The sequence below is a fragment of the Myxine glutinosa genome, chromosome 10 (assembly GCF_964187855.1).
Source record: "Myxine glutinosa chromosome 10, kmMyxGlut1.1, whole genome shotgun sequence".
Classification (NCBI taxonomy): domain Eukaryota; kingdom Metazoa; phylum Chordata; class Myxini; order Myxiniformes; family Myxinidae; genus Myxine; species Myxine glutinosa.
The window spans coordinates 31283507-31304237 of NC_136270.1; the positions used below are offsets into that span (position 1 = coordinate 31283507).

The following is a 20731-nucleotide window of genomic DNA, read 5'->3' on the forward strand; positions in this document are numbered from 1 at the left end:
AGCATTTCCATATATCTTTTCCATCTTCCTTTAATTCCATCTGGGTCGACAACGATTTGTCCCACTTCATCCTTCAAGCAGCTCACCCCCATCACATCACACCTCTCTTTCGCTATCTGCTTTGCAATCCTGAATACCGCTCTCTGACCCTCTTCCGAATCCAAGCGTTATCCGAACATTTTCCTACATGCCTCCTGCGCCTTTGCTACCTCTTTCTTTGCAGCCTTCCTGGCTGCCTTATAACTTTCATGCTCTGCTGTTTCTGCTCCCGTACCCTTCGCCTTCTGCCACTCCTTGAACTTCTTCCTCTTCTCGTCAATCCTCTTTCCAACTTCATCATCCCACCACCATGTTTCCGAGTGCCTCGGTGGTCCTTTTGTCCATCCACATACCTCACCAACGGCTCCCAACAGACTAGCTTTCATTGACATCCAACCACTTTCAAGCTCAACCACATCATCCTCTACCCTACTCAGCCTCTCTTTTAATGCCTCCCCTACTGTCACCTATTTCAACCTCCACACCTTCATTCTCGGTTGGTACTTCACCCGCCGAGCTCTCCTCGCACCTTTCACCCTTACGTCGCAGACAACCAAGTGGTGCTGTGAAACAGCCTCCTCCCCCGGGATCACCTTTGTGTCTCGGAGGTGCCCCCTATCTCGCCTACGCACCATCAGGTAGTCAACGGTTGTCGTCGACCCACCTGACGTGTATGTAACAAGCTTATTATCCTCTTTCTGGAACTGAGTATTACAAATCAACAAATCAACTCCATCAGCAAACTCCAAAATCCTTTCACCTTCTCCATTTCTCACACCATATCCGTAACCCCCATGAACTCCGTCAAAACCATCCATACTCCTTCCCACATGTCCATTTAGGTCTCCTCCTACCACAACAACTTCCTCATCTTTCACGTTTTCCATCAGCTTCTCTATCGCACACCAGAACTTATCCTTCTCTTCATCGCTCCGACCAACCTGCGGAGCATATCCCGAGATGACGTTCACCAAGAGCTTTCCAATCATCATTTTCACCATCATCAACCTGTCACTCACTCTAGTCACACTCACCACACTGTCTACAAACTCCTCAGAAAACATGACACCAACACCATTCACGCCCTCCAGGCACCCTTGCCACACAAACTTGTATTTCTGTCCCTGCCTACCCTTCACCATTCTCACACCACTTCCCTTCCATCTCGTCTCTTGCACACAACATATGTCCACTCTTCTTCTGACCAATACTTCCACCACTTCTCCTGATCTCCCTGTCATTGTCCCTACATTCCATGTCCCAAACCTCAGAAACCGATCTCCACTTCGGGCTGTACCCTGCCCACATGTAGTTGTAATTGTCATGGTTCTCTTTTTGAGGCAATGTTTTTTTTTATAGCCGGATGCCCTTCCTGACGCCAACCCTCTTAGTCGCCTCCTACGACACGCAGGGATACGGCATACCTATTCTTATCCAGGGTACACACTGGGAAACGTTTAAAACATGGAAATCCTGGGGGGGGGGGGGGGGGGGGGATCACCGCTGCGGTTTAAACATATTTAAATAAATATTTAAACAAAACCATGAAAACAATCTGGGAAAAGTCTCTAAGTGAGAACGTGGATTTGAGAAAGCAGGAGCAGAGGTGAAAGAACAAACGAGAATATAGGGGGCGGGGCACAAGTCGAGACGAGGAGGCCGCACGAGACACCAGGCCGCACGAGGCGCGGACAAAGAAACGACTAATTACACACAAATTTGCAACAACTACAAAACCAAAACCAAATAGAAACACACAATAACACATACACAACAAAATACGCAGCGGAAATTTGACAAAGAAACGAACGGGAAAACACTCAAACTTTGATGCCGTGGAGAGATCAAAGCAAGGCCCGTCGCTCGAGGGACCGGAAGCGGAAATCTTTGCCATGGGAATTTGGTAGCAATCAACAATGGGGTTTCATTGCCTTTTTAATCAGTAGTAACAATATGGAGAACTGGTGAGAGTAGGCCTGCGTCTCGCCTTTGATGATGCAATGTTAGAGGAGACCGACATACAAGTTTCTCACCTTGTCGTGGACTACTCATTCCAGAAAGAAGTTGTTGGGAAGCGACAAAGCGTGCAGCACGAGCCATGGGCTGCTCCGCTGAGTAGAACGAAGGACATCGTCGGAGGGTTGAACGGAGAGACCACCTGCAGCTTTGCACTACTGCACCTGGATTTCAGCAAAGTCCAACAGTTACAGGTGTTTGCGTTAAAGTTTCTACACTTTCCTCACGAGGATGTTGTTGGTGGTTGGTGGTTCCTTACACAATACATTACATTAAATAAATTGTATTAAGATGTTGGTGGTTCCTTACACAATACATTACATTAAATAAATTGTATGATCATATGGACCTCCACTTTTTTAATATCCAGCATACAATACCTGTTACATTGGTAATAAATTGGCTGCGCCGAGCTAAAAGATTACTCTTACTCAGCAGGAAGTTGCAATGGTTGAGAGGAGATTCGGTCAAGAGGTCAAAAGGTTAGAATGGCCGATAGGCGAATAACTCAGCCATGATAATGCCATAAATAAACTAGAACGGCACTCGGTAGAGCACATACCCCTGCCAGGCTGACCAGGCTACGTTTTGTATCCCACTGATAGGCCGGATCTGGATTTGGACCTGAACCAAAATCTAATCGACTAGTTCTCATCACCTAACCAACTCATCCAACAAGTTTCATCTGAATCAGTTCATAACTTTTTGCGATATCATGCTATATATTGTTTTTAGCCCTGTCACTCAATGGTGAAGATTCACTTTAAAATTTCTCGTATCCGGATCTTCACCAAAACCAATCAGCTTTTGCTTGTCACACACCCGAACTGTGCACCAAGTTTAGTCCGAATCCATCCACAACTTTAGAAATCCTGCTCACAGACAAACAAAACAAACAGACAAACAGGGGTGAAGGTGGCGGGGGTAAAAGTAGCACCACCTGTGCACCCCCGACTAGCACCTTAATGTCAAATCCACCTCTGACTCAAATAATGTCCAAAATACAACATATTGTGATATCCGTGACATCTTTGCGAAACACGTGCACCTTACCGTCCACAGTTTTGTCTGGCGATTCTTCCACCATGTCTACACCAGAAGAATCACTGTGGTGGGTTCTGTGTAGAGAAACAAGACAAGGAGGAGGAAAGCAGATGCCAATCACAAAGCACATTTTACATCTATATCTCACAAAATGGAAGGGGTAGAGGAGAGGGAAATAAGTTATTAATTTTTTTAGGCTATGAGCCAGACCCTCAAATTTTCGACATTATGCTCAATCAGAGGGAGGATGGCTAACAGTTATTTTTGGCAAGGCCAGGGACCCTAGTGCTGAAAAAAATGTGATAGCAGTGTGAAACTCTTAGCCGTATCTGTGTTATCATCACATTTGTCAGACCACCCCAATAACGCTTTCGGTAATTTTTCCGCCTAAGATTTAGGGGGTAGGGTTCGTTTTGGGGCTTTCAAATAATATCTCCTATATGTATCAGTTAGTGTTGTATACCAGGTGAAAGGTAATTGAATTATCTTTCACATGATGTATAGAAAGTGCCTGTGTGATATATAGTAACCTCTTTATGATCATGAAAACATAATTATTTCCGCCAACCCTCAAAATTTATCACAAAATCCCCAATGAAAACAAAATTAGGCAAAAATTCAGTTTGGCGGATATTAAATGAATTTTTGAATTTGAGAAACACACAGTATGATTAAAGTCAAATTTGGGCCTTAAATCTCATACACCTTGATAAAGATGAGAAAATCCAATATACAGTAGTTGCTGTAACCATGACCTAAAATCCATAAATGTATATCTTTCCGCTCTTATGATATATTGATTTACATTTTACGATTTTTGACCGACAGCATGTATATAGTTTGTATACCATTATTGGTCTAAAAATAGTATATATAATATTGGGATGTCAGCCATATATAGGCCAAAAAGTACTGAAATTGGTGTCAGAAATGTCTAATTCTAAAAATATGAAGGCATTATGACCAAACTGTATGTGGTGTTCTTGAATATACCACAGACGTATGATGCATGTGATGATTAACCTACTCCATGTATATGTATGTATCCTGATGTACCCTAACTTGGCGAGATAATTTACATCATATTCATGCAAACGTTTTTAGTCTTGTAGTGTTGTATGGTTCTCTTATATTACCAGCTATACATAAAGTAAACCAAAGGAAAACAATGTACTTTCTATTTAAGCAACATATATTTATAGACATCATACCATAAAGTACACGAGTTATCAATTCAGCGTACACCATATTTGTTACACATATGTACATGATCTTTCTCCATACAGTTCTACAATTCAGAAGTTATCCTCGTCATCGTCGTCGTCTTCTTCATCGTCTTCTGCCGAACTGTCATCACTCTCACCATACACTCTCTGGTTGTCACATGTGGTGAGTTTGCACATGTCTGTGCACTTCAAACCACTGGCCATGCAGACACACATGGGTAGTGTGCATCTTTTCGAACAGGTGCATGCCAGTAAATCCAGAACCGCCTGTGGTGCGGGCTGTCCTTGCATCCAGTCGACTGCCAGCTGCACGCGACCATCCTGGGTATCCCAGTGCCATCCTTTCCCGATTGGACTCGGTACTGCTGGATCCATCTTGAGACTCCTCTTCCAAATAGCGGCTTGATAGTTGGCTCGCTGTGCATGTTTGGTTAAGCAGTCTTTGCACGGAGGTAGCTGGTGACTGTCGATCTCTCCCCTCTTGGCACAGAACAGGTGATATCTCAAGTCATTCACCTTCACTGTCCCCGACTTCGGTGCGTACATGAGACAAGTGAAGTTCTCCAATTTATCCATCAGTTCCTCACTGACGTCCCAGTCCTCTCCCAGCTGTGTACATGCATCCTGCACATCTTTGTTGGTTCTGATGAGTTTTAGTGCAGTCAGTTTTCCTCGTCGAGCGAACGTGCTGACTGTGTCGCATCCGGTATAGGCATGCATTCCAATTAGGGCCTGACATACATCTGTGCCGACTGACTTTCCTATTTTCCCTATGTCTAGGATTTTAGCCCTTGCTTTGGTGCCACATTTCTGAAACAACTTGGCATGAATCTTGGTATGAAATGCCAAGCCAATGACAAGTACGTCGGTGTCATCTGAGCTATTAAGCACAGACTGGTATCCATGTGCGGCAGCATGGGCAGCATGCAAGAACAGACGACCATCTGCTTCCTCGTGTGTGCTTTCCAGGGCCACTACTTCTTGGCTAGCATAAGATGTGATCTGATAACACTTGTCATCGCATGTTACAAAGAGAACCTTTCCCTGTAGGCGTCTGATGTACTCTGGTTTCTTCCACTCTTCGACCAGGAACATGATAAGACTTGACTTGTTCCCAACATAGCTGAGAAACTTGCGCCATTGCCTTACAATTTGAGATGCCGTGATGTTTTTCAGCTCAAGTCCAAGTTCTTCCCCCCTGGTTAACCGTTCGCTGTTTTTGATGGAAGTCTCCTTGTAGGAGACTTTTCCTCGTCGAGAATCTCAAGATTTGAGATCTTGGAGACGGCGGCAGGGATTTTCGAAGCTCCACACGGTCTCCACGTTTTTCGAAGTTAAGTCTGTTCACAATTGTATTTTGTCGAAACTGTATTTATCTTTCGGTGTGTGAAGTTATTGTGTGCAACTTTGGTTGTTTCTCGGTGTTTATCTTTCATAAATTGATCGTCTGTTTGCCGTGTCGCGAGCAAGGCCTTGTACAGTGTGCACTGTACAACCTTGAGGCTTTGTTTTTCTCTCAATGGTCCGTCGTTTGTGATCCAATAACTTTCGTTCTCTGTATTCCCAGTCTTTTCACCCATAGCCTACTTCCTTGTGTAAATCTCAACTCAAAAAAAAAAAAAAAAAAAAAAAAAAAAAAAGACATTTCCTTCTCTGTTCTCATTCGTTTATTCATTCTTATTCGTTGTTTCGTTCTTCGACCACGTGTTTCTCCCCCATTTCCCCAGATAGTTTTCACTCATTAACCTTCAATGTTTACACTTTCCCCTCAAGTTATGTATTCCGTCATATTTTATAACACCTTTTTCTTCTTCTTCTTTAAAAGGCTGCTTTCGACTTGCTCACCAAATCAATTCATCCCAAAAAAAATATCCATCTCCTATAGTGCCTTTTTTCTACATTCCCTAAACTCTCCTGCACTCCATCCTCCATCCAGCGTCCTTAAACGTATTTTTAACTCGAAGATCACAAGAAACTCATTTTGCAATAAATGTTCGTTTCCCATAAATCGTACACTTTCAAAAATCCAATCTCACCCCTCCCCTCCAAATCTTCCCCATAACCCCTCCCCTCCAAATCTTCCCCATCACCCCTCCCCTCCAAATCTTCCCCATCACCCATCCCTTTCAAATCTCCCCCCTTGCCCCCTCCCTCCTAAACTACCCCCTCACCCCTCTCCGCCAAGACGCCCCCTCGCCCCTCCCCTCCTAGACTCCTGCCTCACCCCTCCCCTCCAAATCTCCCCCATATCCCATCCCTTTCAAATCCCTCCCCTTGTCCCTTCCCTCCCAAACTCCCCCCTCACCCCTCCCCTTCAAATCTCCCCACCCTCATTGCTTCTCAATTTCCCCCCGCTCACTCCCCCTCCTCAAAGTGTCCTCCCCGCTTCTTCCCCCTTCAAACTCTCACCTCCATCTCCCCCAACCTTCTGCCTCGCTCTTCCCCCTCCTCAAATAACACCTCATTGTGGCTCACCCAATCACCATCAAACCTTTTGTCCGCCCCATCCTTCCCTTTCTCCGAGCTATTCTGAAATCTCTGACACACCTTCAACAGCTCTCCCTACCTCTTCCACCTCTTCCACATCTTACCCTACCCCTCCTCCCCCCTGTTCTGTATCTGATGCTCCCCCTTCCTCTTCATTAACGGTATGGACCTCAAACATCCGGGGCCTTCGTTCAAACTTAACTGATCTCTCCATACAGGTTGCTTCTGTCAAACCAGACGTGATCTGCTTAACAGAAACTTTCCTCCTTTATGATGTCTCTGATTCCATAGTATCTCTCCCGGGCTACTCCCTCCTCCGGTATGATAGACCTGAGCCTCGTCCTGGAGGCGGGGTTGCTATCTTTATCAAAAACTCTCTTCCTCACTCGCCCTGCACTGCACTCTCTCCACCTCACCCCCAGGAATACCTCTGGCTACGGCTTCCCCTTCGCTCCCACCTCTTGTTCATATGTGTGTTGTACCGTCCACCAAACAGTGATGACTCCATCTACATCTCGCTGTCTGATGATATGGACCAACTTCTATCTACTCATCCCAACTCTCTCTTCCTCATATGTGGTGATTTCAACTGTCATCATGCCAGTTGGCTGGGTGTGGGTACCTCTCTCACCAGCCATGGCTCCTCAGCAAAGGACTTCTGCGACTCACTGGGACTGACACAATCTGTCAATTTCCCGACCCGGATCTCAGTCAACGGAACATCTTCTCTTCTGGACTTGGTTATGACTAACTTCCCTGAAAATGTCTGCTGCTCTTCTTCTGCTCCGATCGGATCATCTGATCATGTCCTTGTTAAAGTGGACATCTCTCTGACCATCCTCAGGGAGCCTGCTCAGCGTAGACGAGTCTGGCATTTCACTCAGGCCAACTGGCACGGTCTTCAAGCAGCCATCAATCATCTGGACTGGTCTCCCATCTCTACCACCTCTGACATCAACTCATCCTGGGAATTCTTCCAAAGTAAATTGCTCTCTCTCATGCACAGATTTATCCCATCTCGTCTTCAGTTGTCATACCCTTCCTCCCGTCCATGGTACACGGAATCTTGTGGTGAGGCTGTTGCCCAGAAACAACTTGCCTTCGTCTCCTGGAAAGCAAATCCAACGGAAGGAAATCTCATTTCCTTTCACAAAGCCCGAAACAAGTGTGTGTCCACCCTCAGGAGAGCCAGGAAACAATATCTCTCCGTTCTCAAGACCGAACTCTCTTATCTGTCTCCCTCTTCCAAATCCTGGTGGCGTCTGGTCAAATCCGTTTCTGGTGTTTGTTCCCCCTCCATCCCCTCCCTTACCTCAAACGGCGACACAGCTGACTCCGCACGTGAAAAAGCTGAATGCCTCAACTCTGTGTTTGCCTCTAAATCTTGTGTCCCAAACCCATCCCTCTCTGTACCCACCATACCCAGTCGTACCCTGCTGCTCCTGGACTCCGTGTCCTTTCCTCCTGACAAGGTGGAAAAGTTTCTGTCAACCCTCGACTCTGATTCTGCAACTGGACCCGACGGCATCAGCCCACGGGTCCTAAAATCCTGCTCTGCTGCTCTATCTCACCCTCTCTCTGTTCTCTTCACCCTCTCTTTTGCTCAAGGTCAACTGCCATCTGCTTGGAAATCAGCCAACATCACCGCTTTGCACAAAAAAGGTGCAAAAACAGATCCTAGCAACTACAGACCAATCAGCCTTCTCCCAATTATCAGCAAAGTCATGGAATCCATCATTGCTTCTGATATGAAATCTTTCCTCTTCTCCAATGGCTTGATCTCTGATCATCAATTTGGTTTCAGACCAGGTCACTCTACTCTGGACATGCTGCTTCTGCTGTCTCAACAATGGATGGAGGTCCTCAATGCCAAACAGGAAATTAGAGCTGTCTCCCTCGACATATCACGTGCCTTCGACACGGTCTGGCACCCCGCTCTGCTCACCAAACTCTCCTCCTTTGGTATCCATGGAAATCTCCACGCATGGCTGGCGGACTTCCTCTCTAGTCGTCGTCAACGTGTGGCCCTGAATGGGTTTCTCTCATCTCCTCTTCCTGTTCAGGCTGGAGTTCCCCAAGGCAGTGTTCTGGGCCCCGTGCTTTTTCTGGTCTTCATCAATGATCTCTCTGACTCTCTCGAAAATCCTCTCTATCTCTTTGCTGATGACTCCACTCTCTGCCGCTACATTCCTCTTCCCTCAGATCGGCAGTCTGCTGCCTCCTCACTCTCTGAAGACCTGGACAAAATCACAGACTGGTCAAACAAGTGGAACATGTCTTTCAATCCTGACAAATCTCACACTCTTACTATGTCTCTCCGAAAAGATCGACTGGACAACCCTCCCATCTACTTTCTCAACAATCCTCTCCAAGAAGTTCTGTCGCTCAAGATTTTGGGTCTCACTATCTGCCATGATCTTTCTTGGGAAAACCACATTTCCAAGCTGGCCTCCAAAGCCAGTCGCCGACTGGGCATCCTCCGTCGTGCGAAGTCCTTCCTCGGCACACCTGAGCTCCTCACCACATACAAGGCTTTCATCCGCAGCTCAATGGAATACTGTTCTCCCCTATGGGCCGGTGCTCCTGCCTCACACCTAGCTCGGCTTCACGCTGTTGAAACCAAAGCTTTCAGAATTATTGGAATCTCCCGCGATGAAGCTATCTCTGAGGGCCTTTCACTCACTCACCGCAGGCAGGTAGGTGGTCTTTCTGTCTTCTACCGACTCCTCTCCGGCCTTGCACCCCCAGCTCTCTCTGTGCTCTGTCCCCCAAATATTCCTACAGGTCGCACAAGATCTGCCAGCAACCCTCTGATGGTTAAACTGCCGAAATCTCGGCTCTCCGCTCACCTTCACTCTTTCATTCCTCTTTTCTCCCGCCTCTGGAACAAACTCCCTCACTCCCTTCAATCCCACTCCTCCCTCCAGGTCTTTAAAACAGCTGTTCACCACCATCTCCTTTCTTCCCCCATCCAAAACCTTGATCTTTTCTACCCCCGCTAATTCACCCCAGATCCACCTTGTTTGAAATTCCAACTTCTTTCCTGGAAGTCCTGGCAGTGTCCATATGTTTTATACCTCTCCCACTGCCCCCTTCCCACGCCCCCCCCCCCCCAAAGCCCTCGCCCTCTCTCAGATCTCTCGATGTCTCCATGTCTCTCGGTCCCTGCTCTCAAATGTTGTGTTTGTGTCCTTCCCCCTCTCTCCCCATCTTGTCTACCGCTCCCTATGTTATATGTTTTATGTATCGGTTTGTCTTTCTGTGTGATTAATGTTCGCTCTTTCACGAGCCTCGATCTTGTATACAAAAAAAAAAAAAAAAAAAAAAAAAAAAAAAGGTGTCAAAGACGACATCGATCCTCTGGCTACTGCATCCATCCTTCAGGGCCATGGATAGGACAATCATGGCCACTTCGGCAAATGTAGTTTGATCACCTGCCACCTTCTGTATAAGGAGCATCCCGTCAATAATTGTTGCCGAATTGTCGGGTATCCTTTCAGCCGGGGTCACAGTCCTTTGCAAGGCCGTGGCTAGGGCAGCTTTGTTGGTTTTCCGTAGAAGGCCTTCGGGTGTCACCAGGGCCCATGGCAAGGGACCTAGAGGATGAGATAGCACCTCTGCCATGTGAAGATCTCGGCCCTGTGCCATCACGATAATTCTACCAAATAGAGCTCTGTCTGCTTGAAGAATTACTGCCCTGCCATTGCTTCTGCATTCCTTCTTCTTAGTGAGGTTGCTGAAAGTCTTCAGCTTGTTCAGTTGCAAAGGGTCGTGGAATTTCTTGATTGGTGGGTTGCTCTCAAGTCGCTCAATCTTGAAGTTTGTGTAGCACTTGTGTCCGACTTCCCATGCTTTCTCCAGATCCTTGGCAATATTTGGAGGGGCTGCGTGTGCGGTGGAAATACTGATGAGAGAGCTGGCCATAGTGAATGGGTTCACCCAACTCTGGATCAGAGTTATCAGTGATGATACAGCGTCCTCATCTTTCTTGATCCGTGTTTGCTGCAGATCCGCGTGTTGTACGTGTGTGTTGCTCACATTCACCATTTCCCTCATCTGGCGGAGAAACGCACTCCTGTGTTCGGATGTGACATAGTAGCGCTTCACTGCTCCAGATTTCAAGTTGAACCTGGTAGTGCCACCTGGTGTCTGTGTGTCTTTGTTGACAGTGACCTCAGTAGTTTGGTCAACTGGAATGCATCCAAACGGATTGCTTTTTGACATTTGAACTGAGAAGTACCCATCCGAGAACGCTTGGAAGATGCCAGGGTGCTGCGTTGGAAGGTTTGTCATTTGTGCGTAGTATGCTGATAAATACCGTGCATAGTTGATTTTGTCGTATGCGAAGCACAAGGAATCTTGGCTTGGATAGCAGATAGATGTAATGGCCAATTACCTTCTCGGGAAGCGCGCAGTAGAGCAAGCAAGACCGTTTCAACGATATCCACGTACGACATCCAGAATGACGACAATTCACCATTATCATGACGAAGGTGATGCAGGAATTGCTTCCAAACAGCCTGAACTTCTTCACACGATTGATCTTCCAACAGGTTGTTCCACTGGCTCTCATCTTGTCCCAATTCAGCAACTTCTGCTAACAACGTAGTGACCATCTGTGTTGCCTCTGGTCGCATCTTTTCCAACCAAGGGAGAAATTCAATCCACGCAAGCCTCATGAATGCTTCGTAGATGCTCTTATGTACACGGACTGCTCGGTTGTACATCTTCCCCTCCATAACCCGATTGAGTGAGCCTTCTGCGACGATTCCTGTTTCGATGCAAAAGTCTCTAAGACCAGCATCTTGGAAACGAGCACCAAGAATCGACATCACATTGCAGATTGTGTGGAACGTGCCGAGGCGAAGTACGATGTTAGCATATGTGTCTGTGTGTTTCCAGACGATCTCGGCAGCCTTAGCATACAGGGCCTGATCCATGACGACGACGATGTCCTGCAAGTGTAGGATCTGTCGGACGCTTTCAGACTGCTTCAAGATTTCTGCGACTGTGGACATCTCTGTAGCTGGTGCATTCATTGTAGGCATATATCTAACAATATCCTGAGAGACGCTGATAGATGCCCTGACGGTGATGTTGAATCCTGTCCAACTTGGTGTTTTTTGTGTTACTGGGTCCACCTGACGGGCAATGACCCAAAGAAGATTCTTGATTTGAGCAACTTCCATAGCCATCTTGTTTTCCGCTGCAGCTGTTGATAATGTTTGTAGTGGATGAGGCCCAACACGTTCACCTGCAATGTAGACAGGCAGTGTTTCTTCTGTTATGCAGACTGTTCTTTGCTTGAGCTTCTCGATCTTCGGAAGTGGCTCCTTTGGAAGGTGTGGTCCATACATTTTGGCCTGCACTGCAATGCCATTGACTCGATGTGTTGTTCCTTTCCCGGTCAGCGTCTCTTCCAGTCTATCAATGTTATCCCATGCCAAGTTTGTGAATACATACGGCTGGATGCTGCTTGGTAGGACTGTTTGCTCATTTAAGTTTGCTGCAAGTTTTTGAAGACATAGTGCAGTGTCATTTTCCTCCAGTTGAGTGTAGGATATTGCATGTCCAAGATGGTTCAATGTGCGAATTAGTTCTACGTTCCCTGTGAGAGTCTTAACTGCATATGGGAGCAACATGTGTTTCGGAGGCTTTTGTTGTCCACAGCTCACTGCATAGATAATGTCCTGGCTGAAAGATTGCATCAGCACGATGACCCTGTTTGATGGAAGCTCGTTTTCCGGATCTCCAGTCAAGAGGCCAAGCATAAAGCGCTGGAGATAGACGGGAACGACGAAAGAGTCATTGTCGACGTCGGCTGGATGATAGGGCCATGGAGTTGGTTTGTTATCCTTCCTTATCATCGATCTGATGTGTGTCGATGTCTGATCAATGACTTTGGACATGTTTGATGATTTCCCTTTCCAAATGCTCAGTTGTTGTTTAAGTGTTTGTATTTCTTTGACAGCATCTTGTAGTGTTACATTATCAGGTACGACAATCAGTTTTCCACTGTTGTCTTGAAAGATGTGAACGCTATTTCCAAGATCAGTTTCCAGTTTCCGTGCGAGGTTTTTTCTTGTAGCAGTTCTTATCCCATGCAACCCTCTTGATGTCATTATCGATTGTAGGTGCTCTACCAGCGTTGTCATCCTAACAATTTCCTTATTCGGGATTATATGGTTCCGGATGTCAAAAAGCAACTCATTGTATGCTTCTTCTTCAGTGTAGTCAGATTCGTTTGTGGCGGCCGTGTTTCTGTCATGTGCATCTTTAGTGCTTGGTCTCGTGTAACTTTTGTAGCAAGAGAAATGGTATCGTGCTTCAGCTGCCACAATGTCTCTACTTGTGGCAGCCATGATTTTCGTGTCACATTTACGCACGGCGCTGTTTCGCAGTGTTTCATCTGCTCTCAGATCAACAGCCTTGCTCAACTTTTCACGGGATGACGTTCCCTTGCACCACTTGGTCTTTCCACAGAATATACAATCCGGTTCATAGATGCGTGATTCCGAAGATGCCCTTCTGGCTTGTCTCTTGCTCGCTGAACATGTTGCAGCAGCATCGTCGGTTAAATTGGATTCAGCTTTTCGTTTCAGTGCTTCCAAATCTCGCTTCATGGTGAACACGCTCCTGCACTGCCTGTGGTAGAATACTCGGGGAATCTCCTTCTCTGGCAGCGACTGAGCAAGGTCGAGAATGGGTGCATGGTTCCGTATTTTGGCCGCATCCAGCAATGTAGTCCACGAATCGAATGTTTGAGGGCTTATGAGCGGATCTTCTGGTTTGACATCTAACGATAGCTTATGAATGATACAAACGTCCTTGGGAACTTTCTGAGTGATCGCAATCTCCATTGCAAGTATTTGTTCAATTGTCTATCTGCGGTACACTCTGTTTCACCACCACCAATATCACCACCACCGTCTCACCTGGAAAGACACATAATATCGAATGAGACCACCACCACCACCACTATTACAAATTAGCATCAGTTGCTATAGTTGCTTAAAAATGTATTCTGCACCAACAAATCTACAAAGAGAAATACATTAGATGTCGTGCACCGCTGTCATGGTTGCAAATCACCTAAAATATAATGAAAATATTGACATTGATGACAACATTCGTATTAGCATGTCTACACATATTGCATTGAATTTCATGGCACATCATGATCATATGTGTGAGGATATTGACTCTAATTATACTGTATGTGTGTCTCAAATCGAAACATACCTTTTACATACCTTTTGATTTTTGCCTATTTTTGTTCCTAAAATTGGGGATTTTGTGATGAAGTTTTGAGAGTTGGTGGAAATAATTATGTTTTAATAATAATTATAAAGAGGTTACTATAGATCACACAGGCACTTTCTACACATCATTTGAAAGGTAATTCAATAACCTTTTACCTGATATACCACACTAGCTGATATATACACGTGATATTATTTGAGAGCCAAAAAACTAACCCCACCCCCTAAATCTTAAGCGGGAAAAATGACCCGAAAAGCGATAAATGGGCGATTTTTTTTTTTTTTTTTTTTTTTTGTATACAAGATCGAGGCTCGTGAAAGAGCGAACATTAATCACACAGAAAGACAAACAGACACACAAAACAAATAACATCGGGAGCGGTAGACAAGATGGGGAGAGAGGGGGAAGGACACAAACACAACATTTGAGAGCAGGGACCGAGAGACATGGAGACATCGAGAGAACTGTGGGAGGGAGAGGGCTTTGGGGGGGAGGCATGGGAAGGGGGGGGGGGGTGGGAGAGGTATAAAACATATGGACACTGCCAAGACTTCCAGGAAAGAAGTTGGAATTTCAAACAAGGTGGATCTGGGGTGAATTAGTGGGGGTAGAAAAGATCAAGGTTTTGGATGGGGGAAGATAAGAGATGGTGGTGAACAGCTGTTTTGAAGACCTGGAGGGAGGAGTGTGATTGAAGTGAGTGTGGGAGTTTGTTCCAGAGGCGGGAGAAAAGAGGAATGAAAGAGTGAAGGTGAGCAGAGAGCCGAGATTTCGGCAGTTTAACCATCAGAGGGTGGCTGGCAGATCTTGTGCGACCTGTAGGAATATTTGGGGGACAGAGCACAGAGAGAGCTGGGGGAGCAAGGCCGGAGAGGAGTCGGTAGAAGACAGAAAGACCACCTACCTGCCTGCGGTGAGTGAGTGAAAGGCCCTCAGAGATAGCTTCATCGCGGGAGATTCCAATGATTCTGAAAGCTTTGGATTCAACAGCGTGAAGCCGAGCCAGGTGTGAGGCAGGAGCACCAGCCCATAGGGGAGAACAGTATTCCATTGAGCTGCGGATGAAAGCCTTGTATGTGGTGAGGAGCTCAGGTGTGCCGAGGAAGGACTTCGCACGACGGAGGATGCCCAGTCGGCGACTGGCTTTGGAGGCCAGCTTGGAAATGTGGTTTTCCCAAGAAAGATCATGGCAGATGGTGAGACCCAAAAGCTTGAGCGACAGAACTTCTTGGAGAGGATTGTTGAGAAAGTAGATGGGAGGGTTGTCCAGTCGATCTTTTCGGAGAGACATAGTAAGAGTGTGAGATTTGTCAGGATTGAAAGACATGTTCCACATGTTTGACCAGTCTGTGATTTTGTCCAGGTCTTCAGAGAGTGAGGAGGCTGCAGACTGCCGATCTGAGGGAAGAGGAATGGAGCGGCAGAGAGTGGAGTCATCAGCAAAGAGATACAGAGGATTTTCCAGAGAGTCGGAGAGATCATTGATAAAGACCAGAAAAAGCACAGGGCCCAGCACACTGCCTTGGGGAACTCCAGCCTGAACGGGAAGGGGAGATGAGAGAAATCCATTCAGGGCCACACGTTGACTACGACCAGAGAGGAAGTCCGCAAGCCATGCATGGAGATTTCCATGGATACCATAGGAGGAGAGTTTGGTGAGCAGAGCTGGGTGCCAGACCGTATCGAAGGCACGTGATATGTCAAGGGAGACAGCTCTGATTTCCTGTTTGGCATTGAGGACCTCCATCCATTGTTGAGACAGCAGAAGCAGCATGTCCAGAGTAGAGTGACCTGGTCTGAAACCAAATTGATGATCAGAGATCAAGCCATTGGAGAAGAGGAAAGATTTCATATCCGAAGCAATGATGGATTCCATGACTTTGCTGATAATTGGGAGCAGGCTGATTGGTCTGTAGTTGCAAGGATCTGTTTTTGCACCTTTTTTGTGTAAAGCGGTAATGTTTGCTGATTTCCAGGATGCTGGCAGATGATCTTGAGCAAAGGATAGGGTGAAAAGAACAGAGAGAGGGTGAGATAGAGCGGCAGAGCAGGATTTTAGGACCCGTGGGCTGATGCCATCTGGTCCAGTTGCAGAATCAGAGTCGAGGTTTGACAAAAACTCCTCCACCTTGTCAGGAGAGAAGGTCACAGAGTCCAGGAGCAGTTTGGTTCGACTGGGAAAGGTGGGAACAGAGAGAGATGGGTTTGGGACTAAGGATTTTGAGGCAAACACAGAGTTGAGGCATTCGGCTTTGTCACGTGCGATGTCAACTGTGTGGCCATTTGAGGTAAGGGAGGGGATGGAGGGGGAACAAACACCAGAAACGGATTTGACCAGACGCCACCAGGATTTGGAGGAAGGAGACAGGTTTGAGAGTTCATTCTTGAGTGAGGAGAGATAGTGCTTCCTGGCACTCCTGAGGGTAGACACACACTTGTTCCGAGCTTGGTGGAAGGAACTGAGATTTCCTTCAGTTGGATTAGCCTTCCAAGAGGCAAAGGCAAGTTGTTTCAGGGCAACTGCCTCACCACAAGATTCAGTGTACCATGGACGGGAGGAAGGGTAAGACAACTGAAGGCGAGATGGGATAAATCTGTGCATGAGAGAGATCAGTTTGCTTTGGAAGAATTCCCAGGAAGAATTGATGTCAGAGGCAGTGGAGATGGGAGACCAATCCAGACGATTGATGGCTGCTTGAAGACCGTAAGGAAAATGATCTGACAAATGTGATGATAACACAGATACGGCTAAGAGTTTCACACTGCTATCACATTTTTTTCAGCACTAGGGACCTTGGCCTTGCCAAAAATAACTGTTAGCCATCCTCCCTCTGATTGAGCATGGTCGACCCCTCGGCTCATAGCCTATTTGTTCGTGCCACCACTTCAAAATTAAAAGGCAATTTATTGGGTTCTATTTTCCTGCCCACTATTATAATTTCCAGGTAATGCATAATGGAGTAGATTTGTAGGGTTAGGTGATAGAAAAATCGTGCAAATGGATCATACCCAAAGTTGTGTGAGATCACGTCAAAAATCAACCGACAGTGCACGTTTACCCAAAGGTCTTTAAATGTGGTTTGTAATTGCTTCCTGTGAAAATTCAACTTCTCAGGTTCCTGAAAATATCCCATTTAGTTATTTAGCCCAAATAGATTCTGAGATATGACCATTGGAAATGGTAAGAGTGAAGGGCCAGATTAAATTTGGCTATCTTTAAAAGGTCATATCTTGGAAACCATCAGAGCACTGATGCTCAAATTTGTTATGGAAGTACGATTCAGGAACACCTTTTGGCATACCAACTTGCAACGGATTTTAGAACGGTGAGGAAATTGCTGAGGGTGAGTGGGGAATGATCTGCATGCTTGACCCACCTTCCTTTCCTCTGCCTTCTCAGCAGGTGATTGGGCAACTGCTTATGAGCTGGAGTTTCTGCCACTTGCTTTGTGAGCAGTTTGTGTCGCCCTGAATGTAAAAAAGGATAGATTTCATACGGGCCCATATTACAAGGATGCAATGAGATTCCAGACACTATGGGACTCCCATCACATAACTCTGCCAAAGGGTGATTGCCATCACCATGGGAATCACACACATATACTTAAGGGACATCAATAAGGGCCTCTCAGCACGTTTTTTCATGTTTTTGAGAGAATAATAATTTCACTTTCGTGAATGCTGTCTAATAATTATTCCCAATGGAAACTCCACTGGGAATTATTACATCAGCCGATTATACAGCCGATTATCTATTAACTCTGTATATTCAAAATAGTCGAGCTGTCTGAAAAGTAAACTATTTTAGCTTCCCAGAATCCTATGGTTGCAGACACGAACTCCATGCATCTATAATAACTGGTGGTGCCTTGATCCAAAATAAAATTTGTCAGATGTCTGTCTGTCTTGTCTTTCTGTACATCTGTGTGTTCGTGTTTTTTGCAAAGACCGCTGGGCTGACAACCACCAAGTTTGGCACACAGACCAAGTCCGATCCGGGGACTGTCCTTCGGGTATTTTCATCCACCACCTCAGCCTTTGCAGACTTCCCCGCCATCCCCCCCCCCCATCCCCCACCAAGACACTTTATATGCTTTTTAACATGCTTGTGAGATTGGATTACATGCTTGAGGGATTAGCCCCCTGAAGATCCAAAAGACCCTTTAGACCCCAAAGATCCCTAAGACCCTTGAAGACACTTTAATACTTGTACGACCCTGAAGACCCTTTAAGACCCATAATACTTTGAAGACCCTTAAAACCCTAAATATCCTTAAGACCTAGAATACCATTAAGAACCCCTTTTACCTTTAAGACCAAACACCGTCACCTCTATTTACCATCTGCCATATAAAACACAATGTCAGTTTCTGTGTTTATACAGATGTCTGTCCCCCTTCATAAGGGTAGATTTTTAAGGCCAATCTTTTAACACTAATGTGTGTTTAATACAGCCTATTTTCGAGGATAAAACAAACTCGAAAAACATTTTCTATAAAAGCGTAACGATGTCTCTTCTATTGGAATTGTAGATGGTGGCTTACAAACCGAGCCTCAATGGCGGTGTACAGAAGCGTTAAAAAAAAAAAAACGAACAATAAATACAAGGTGCAAGGAGGTGACAATCGTTGCATGTGATGTGCAACGTGTGCAGAGTAAAACGAGTGTTCATTTACATCCATATGATGTCTAATAAATACAGATATAAGCACACCTGACACTAGGCCGAGGCTTCTGCACCGTATAATAAACTGTTCCAAACCGTCATATTTGACCGTCTTTTTACTAGTTTTAAGTCCCCCCCCCCTCCCCCCTCCCCCCTCCGCCTCACCCCTACCCGCCCCCTGCGGTTTTCTTGCTGCTCAGTTTTTCATCTGTCTTCCCCCAACTCCCCATTTCAGTGGTTCTTCTGCCCCCTGGTCCACTGGCTTTCCAGACCCCTTCTCAGTTTTTCCCCTGCCCCCCCCCCCCCCCAACGGTTTTGCTGTCCCTTGGCCTACAGCTCTCCTGCCCTCTGCCTTGCTAGCTCTTTTGCCACGCACGCTGGCGGCTCTCCTGCCCCCTTTCTCAGTGTCTCACCCTGAGCAATGCTGGATACCCCTGCTAATTATATATAAACCTTTCTGCCCTGCACCGTGCCGGCTCTATCCCCCCCCCCCCCCACCCCACAGTTCTCCTGCCCCTTCTCAGTTTTCCACACCCTCCCCCCCACCCCCCACCCCCCTTTGGCGGTTCTGTTGCCCACTTATCAGTTTTTTCCCTACCCTCACCCCTGCGGTTCTCCTGCCTTCTGGCTCTACAGCTCCCTTCTCACCCCGTCCTCCCCATTTGAGCTCCCACTCCCCCACCCCCGGCCCAGCGGCTCCTCCCACCCCAATGATTCTCGTACCTCCCTTCTCATTCCCCCCTGACCCTCTCCCTCACCCCCCCCCCCCCCACTGCAGCAGCTGTCCTACCCCCTCTCCTGCCACCACTTCTCAGTCCTCCACCGTCCCTCCAAGCAATGCTGGGTACCCCTGCTAGTATTAAAATATGAATCTTCCCAAGTACACCCATTAAGAAAGCAAATTTGTGACTGCTTGCACTACTGTGACTCCTAAATTATTGTTGCAGCGGTGCAGTGTCATTCTACTTGCCTGGTGTGAGTCCCGGGTTGGAGACCCATAGCTGGATCACGTGTCCAGTCACGATACCATACAAATGGGGCCGAGCTGGCCGAATGTTATGCTAATTGGTAGGATGCGCTGCCTCTCTAATGAATGCTGAGTGAGCCGAGGAGATGCCTCTTTTGCTCTCACTCACCATTGGATCATGGGCCTGTTCATGGGTGGGACAAACCCTTCCCAACCTCACTGAACAGGAATGCTGTCAGTCAGCATGGCGGCCATGGCTGTTCCCATCTAGCTAGCACCTGAAAGCCTAGCAAAGGCTTAAAAATAACATAAAGACAGAATTACAAAGGGTAGAACATAAAACAAAGGCTCGCAGGGATTGTGATTTTTTAACGTAACATAACAACGCATATCTAATATCACAATGAATTACTTTATGCTTACTCCAAGACATTGATTAAAGAGCTTACTAAACTATACTAAGCAGTGTTAACACCTAAGAGTCATTTCCAGACCAATATTTTGTCCATGCTGACCTTTAGTGGAAGGACATCGGGATTGCAAATGGAGCTCCACAACCGAGGCGCTGTGACTACGAACCAGCGACTTGCTTGGCAGTATGGGTTCGCTTGGTAACTGATGAAAAAGGCTCCGCCGAACACCTGTAATTTCTGAATTGCAAAACAAATATGAAACTTTCATCAATGTGCTTCATTATGTTAAAGCTGTAGCTGAACAACACGGTATGACACTTCATCACGGAACTATCACAGAAAAATTGTTATGAAGTAAAACTTCATTATTTATGGGAAATCGTCCCAATCGTTGTTAAACTGACAACAGTTTGCCTCAAACCTAACAAGAGATGTCACAGACTTTGCACAGAGTGACACAAATGCCTTGAAAAAGCTTTTGAAAATCGTAACAGGTACTCAAGCAGATGTGCTGGGGTAAAAACTAAAATGAAAAAAAGAAGAAGAATAGAATCAAAACAACAAGATCAGGGTTTCACTTGTGCAAGAGCATAAGTGGAATGGAAAATAT

At 46.2% G+C, this 20731-nt stretch overlaps 1 protein-coding gene across 2 annotated transcripts in view; it reads right to left on the reverse strand.

Moving 5' to 3' along the window:
- The window catches only part of TICRR (TOPBP1 interacting checkpoint and replication regulator), a 62354-nt gene that overhangs the window by 18834 nt on the left and 22789 nt on the right, over positions 1 to 20731 (reverse strand). For both annotated transcript variants that reach the window (XM_078785519.1, XM_078785518.1), the window contains exons 15-18: positions 20224 to 20358; positions 17453 to 17543; positions 3109 to 3173; positions 2073 to 2219 (exon numbers count right to left, since the gene is read on the reverse strand). In XM_078785519.1, the coding sequence (XP_078641645.1) occupies positions 2073 to 2219; positions 3109 to 3173; positions 17453 to 17543; positions 20224 to 20358 (438 nt within the window). The remainder of the gene's footprint in view (positions 1 to 2072; positions 2220 to 3108; positions 3174 to 17452; positions 17544 to 20223; positions 20359 to 20731) is intronic.